The sequence below is a fragment of the Anopheles maculipalpis genome, chromosome 3RL (assembly GCF_943734695.1).
Source record: "Anopheles maculipalpis chromosome 3RL, idAnoMacuDA_375_x, whole genome shotgun sequence".
NCBI classification, from domain to species: Eukaryota; Metazoa; Arthropoda; class Insecta; order Diptera; family Culicidae; genus Anopheles; species Anopheles maculipalpis.
In genome coordinates this window covers 92092101-92094717 of record NC_064872.1, presented here as the reverse complement: position 1 = coordinate 92094717, position 2617 = coordinate 92092101, and the positions used below count along the sequence as shown (strand labels likewise).

The following is a 2617-nucleotide window of genomic DNA, read 5'->3' as shown; positions in this document are numbered from 1 at the left end:
GTTGTATCTTGTTGTGGCTGAAGTGCGGACCGTTCTGTTGCAAGTGTTGTACCACTTTTGCCGTGCTGCTAGAGTGGCCAAATGCAACGGAAGGAAAAACCAACTACAGTGACGTTGTGCCAAACCAGACAGAACGAAAATCGTGAGTCAGTTGCAGTTGTTTACGTGCCGCCGGTCACCCGAGCCAGCGTACGGTACCGCCAGAAGCTGCAGTGTGGCACAGTATAATGTGAAGAAGTTTTATCGAAATTCAAACCATCACACTTTACCAGTATGATCGATGCGTTTTCCGCTGGTTTGGAGTTGACGGAACCCGTGTCAAAACTATAGCAACGGTTAGATAGAATTGTGTGAAGTTATTTTTTTTTTATTGAAAGTCACTTTCCGCCCTACAATCATCGGATCCTTTCGAAAGTAATAGTTCGGGGATCGCTTATGCACAATAATTGCTTCAAATTACCAACATGGGCAGCTGCTTGACATGCTTTCGAACGCCGCCAAACGCCAATGTTTCTACTGCCACTGGTATTCCAATCAATGTCGGGGGAACGACCCAAGATACCGCTCTGACATACACCGAGATGGACGCAATTGGACATGGTAAGTACGCAACACTCTAGCCGATTGCTTTACGGGCGTCGGGGAAAGATTAATCGATGACTTCTACTGACTCTTTTTGTAGAAACAGACGATCTCCTACCCGTGAGTGTGGCCGCACATCATATGGACCATGGAGAAAAACATACCGGAGGAAGCTTTAAAAAACCCACAGTCGGTGGAATGCTGAATGGCAATATTTCATCCGCAGTGCCAGGTAGCGGCACGATCGTTGGTGTTGGTGGAATGATCGGATCGACAGGTGGTTTAATGGCGGAAAACATGAATAATAATGGAATGGGAAGCAAGGAGCTGTGCGGTGGTATGAACGGACCGCAAGTATTGCTCTCCGACAACGATTTGAACAAATTGTTCGAAAGCTATAAGGATGCACAGGAAGACGCGATACTGTCGGAAGGGATCGAGCGACTTTGTGGTGATCTCGGCTATAAGCCCGACGATTTTGCGATACTCGTACTCGCGTGGTGTTTGGACGCGAGTCAAATGTGTCAGTTTACGAAAGCCGAATTCATCCAGGGCCTACAGCGCATGAATGCGGCCAGCATCGAGGACATAAGAGCCCGGCTGCAGCAGATAGTGGAACGATTGCGAACGGACGGTACCGAAGATTTCAAGTCACTGTACCGGTTTACGTTTCGGTTTGGGCTCGAGCCCGGTCACCGGATACTTTCCCTAGACATGGCTATAAGTTTGTGGCGGCTCGTGTTTACCGTCCACACGCCAGATATTCTGCAGCGCTGGTTGGACTTTCTCGAGCAGCCCCAAAACATCCGGGGCGTCCCAAAGGACACCTGGAACATGTTTTTGAATTTTGTGGAAACCTGTGATATCGAAAATTATGATGATACGGAAGCGTGGCCAAGCCTCTTCGACGATTTCGTCGATTACGAACGTGATCGTACGGGGCATGAGGCTGCAAAGGTGAAGGACGACAATGGCGGAGAGCCACCACCACCGGAGCATTCCGAGTACACCTGCTCATAGTATTTTGCTAGGTAACGCACCCTTTACCCACTGTATTCGTCTCCCCTGTATTGAGCAATGTGCACGTCCTCCTATGCGTCTCCTGTATGTGGTGGAGGATTTTTCTGTGTTGAGAAAATGTACGTGAATCACATCGTATACTCGGGATGCTGGTTGGATCTCTGGTACTTCCTTCTTTCACTGCTGAATGTTCCGCCGTAATTAAAACTAACCATTTTTAGTCAAATGTAGCACCAGACTACATTTCCTTATCGCTTTAATTTAGTTTCTTTCTACTATTATTTATTGAATTCATCGTATCGTGTCTATAGTGCCGAAGTTTTTATTAGAAGCCCGCGAAAGATAAGCCAATTTTACAAAACAGATCACATGTACGATGGTATACAAATACAAGAAGTAGCTTCGTCACGTATTTTTATCCTTCCGCTTTTGTTCGTTCGTTATCAGTGCGAAATAGTCACTCTTCCATTCGCGTTTCTACACCAATAAAATGTTTCTAACAGTCTCTAAAGTGTGTGAAGCGCATTGATTCGTGTAAAGGTGTTGTAAAAACAAAATGTTAACACAAAGGGCAGAAATTAGCACAAAGAAAAAAGCGTGCATCAAATCATAGAAGACAAATTGGATCGTTTGTTGTTGAAATTTAGCTCGTTGTACAAGTTTTAAGATGGAAGCGATGCGACGTTCGCTTACTTACGGTTCATCCCAGGATTGTATTTGTTCGTGATTCCAACCAAACAATACTATAGCAAAAAGTGACTGTGCAGACAAACACTGTAAAGAATCACATACAAAAGCGTAGGATAAACGACGGATCACGAAAAAAATCCTAGAGACAAATATTTATATACAGAGAGCGTAATGGCTGTACCGCGCGCATTAGCCGCCGAAAGATCGCTGTTAGGCGAGTGTACTGAGTATGTAGGCAAAAGAAAATCCCCCCCCCCCCCCTCTTTAGCGAAAGCGATAATAAGCAGACGTGGATCAATGTGATTAATTAATACTATTTAGTGCA

General features: G+C 45.3%; 1 protein-coding gene across 1 annotated transcript; it reads left to right on the top strand.

Moving 5' to 3' along the window:
- The first annotated feature begins 259 nt into the window (after nucleotides 1–259).
- On the top strand, nucleotides 260–1652 carry LOC126562531 (DCN1-like protein 3). The gene is made up of 2 exons (XM_050219076.1): nucleotides 260–600; nucleotides 683–1652. The coding sequence occupies exons 1-2, from the start codon at nucleotides 465–467 to the stop codon at nucleotides 1600–1602; spliced, it is 1056 nt and encodes a 351-aa protein (XP_050075033.1). The 5' UTR covers nucleotides 260–464; the 3' UTR covers nucleotides 1603–1652.
- The last annotated feature ends 965 nt before the right edge of the window (nucleotides 1653–2617 follow it).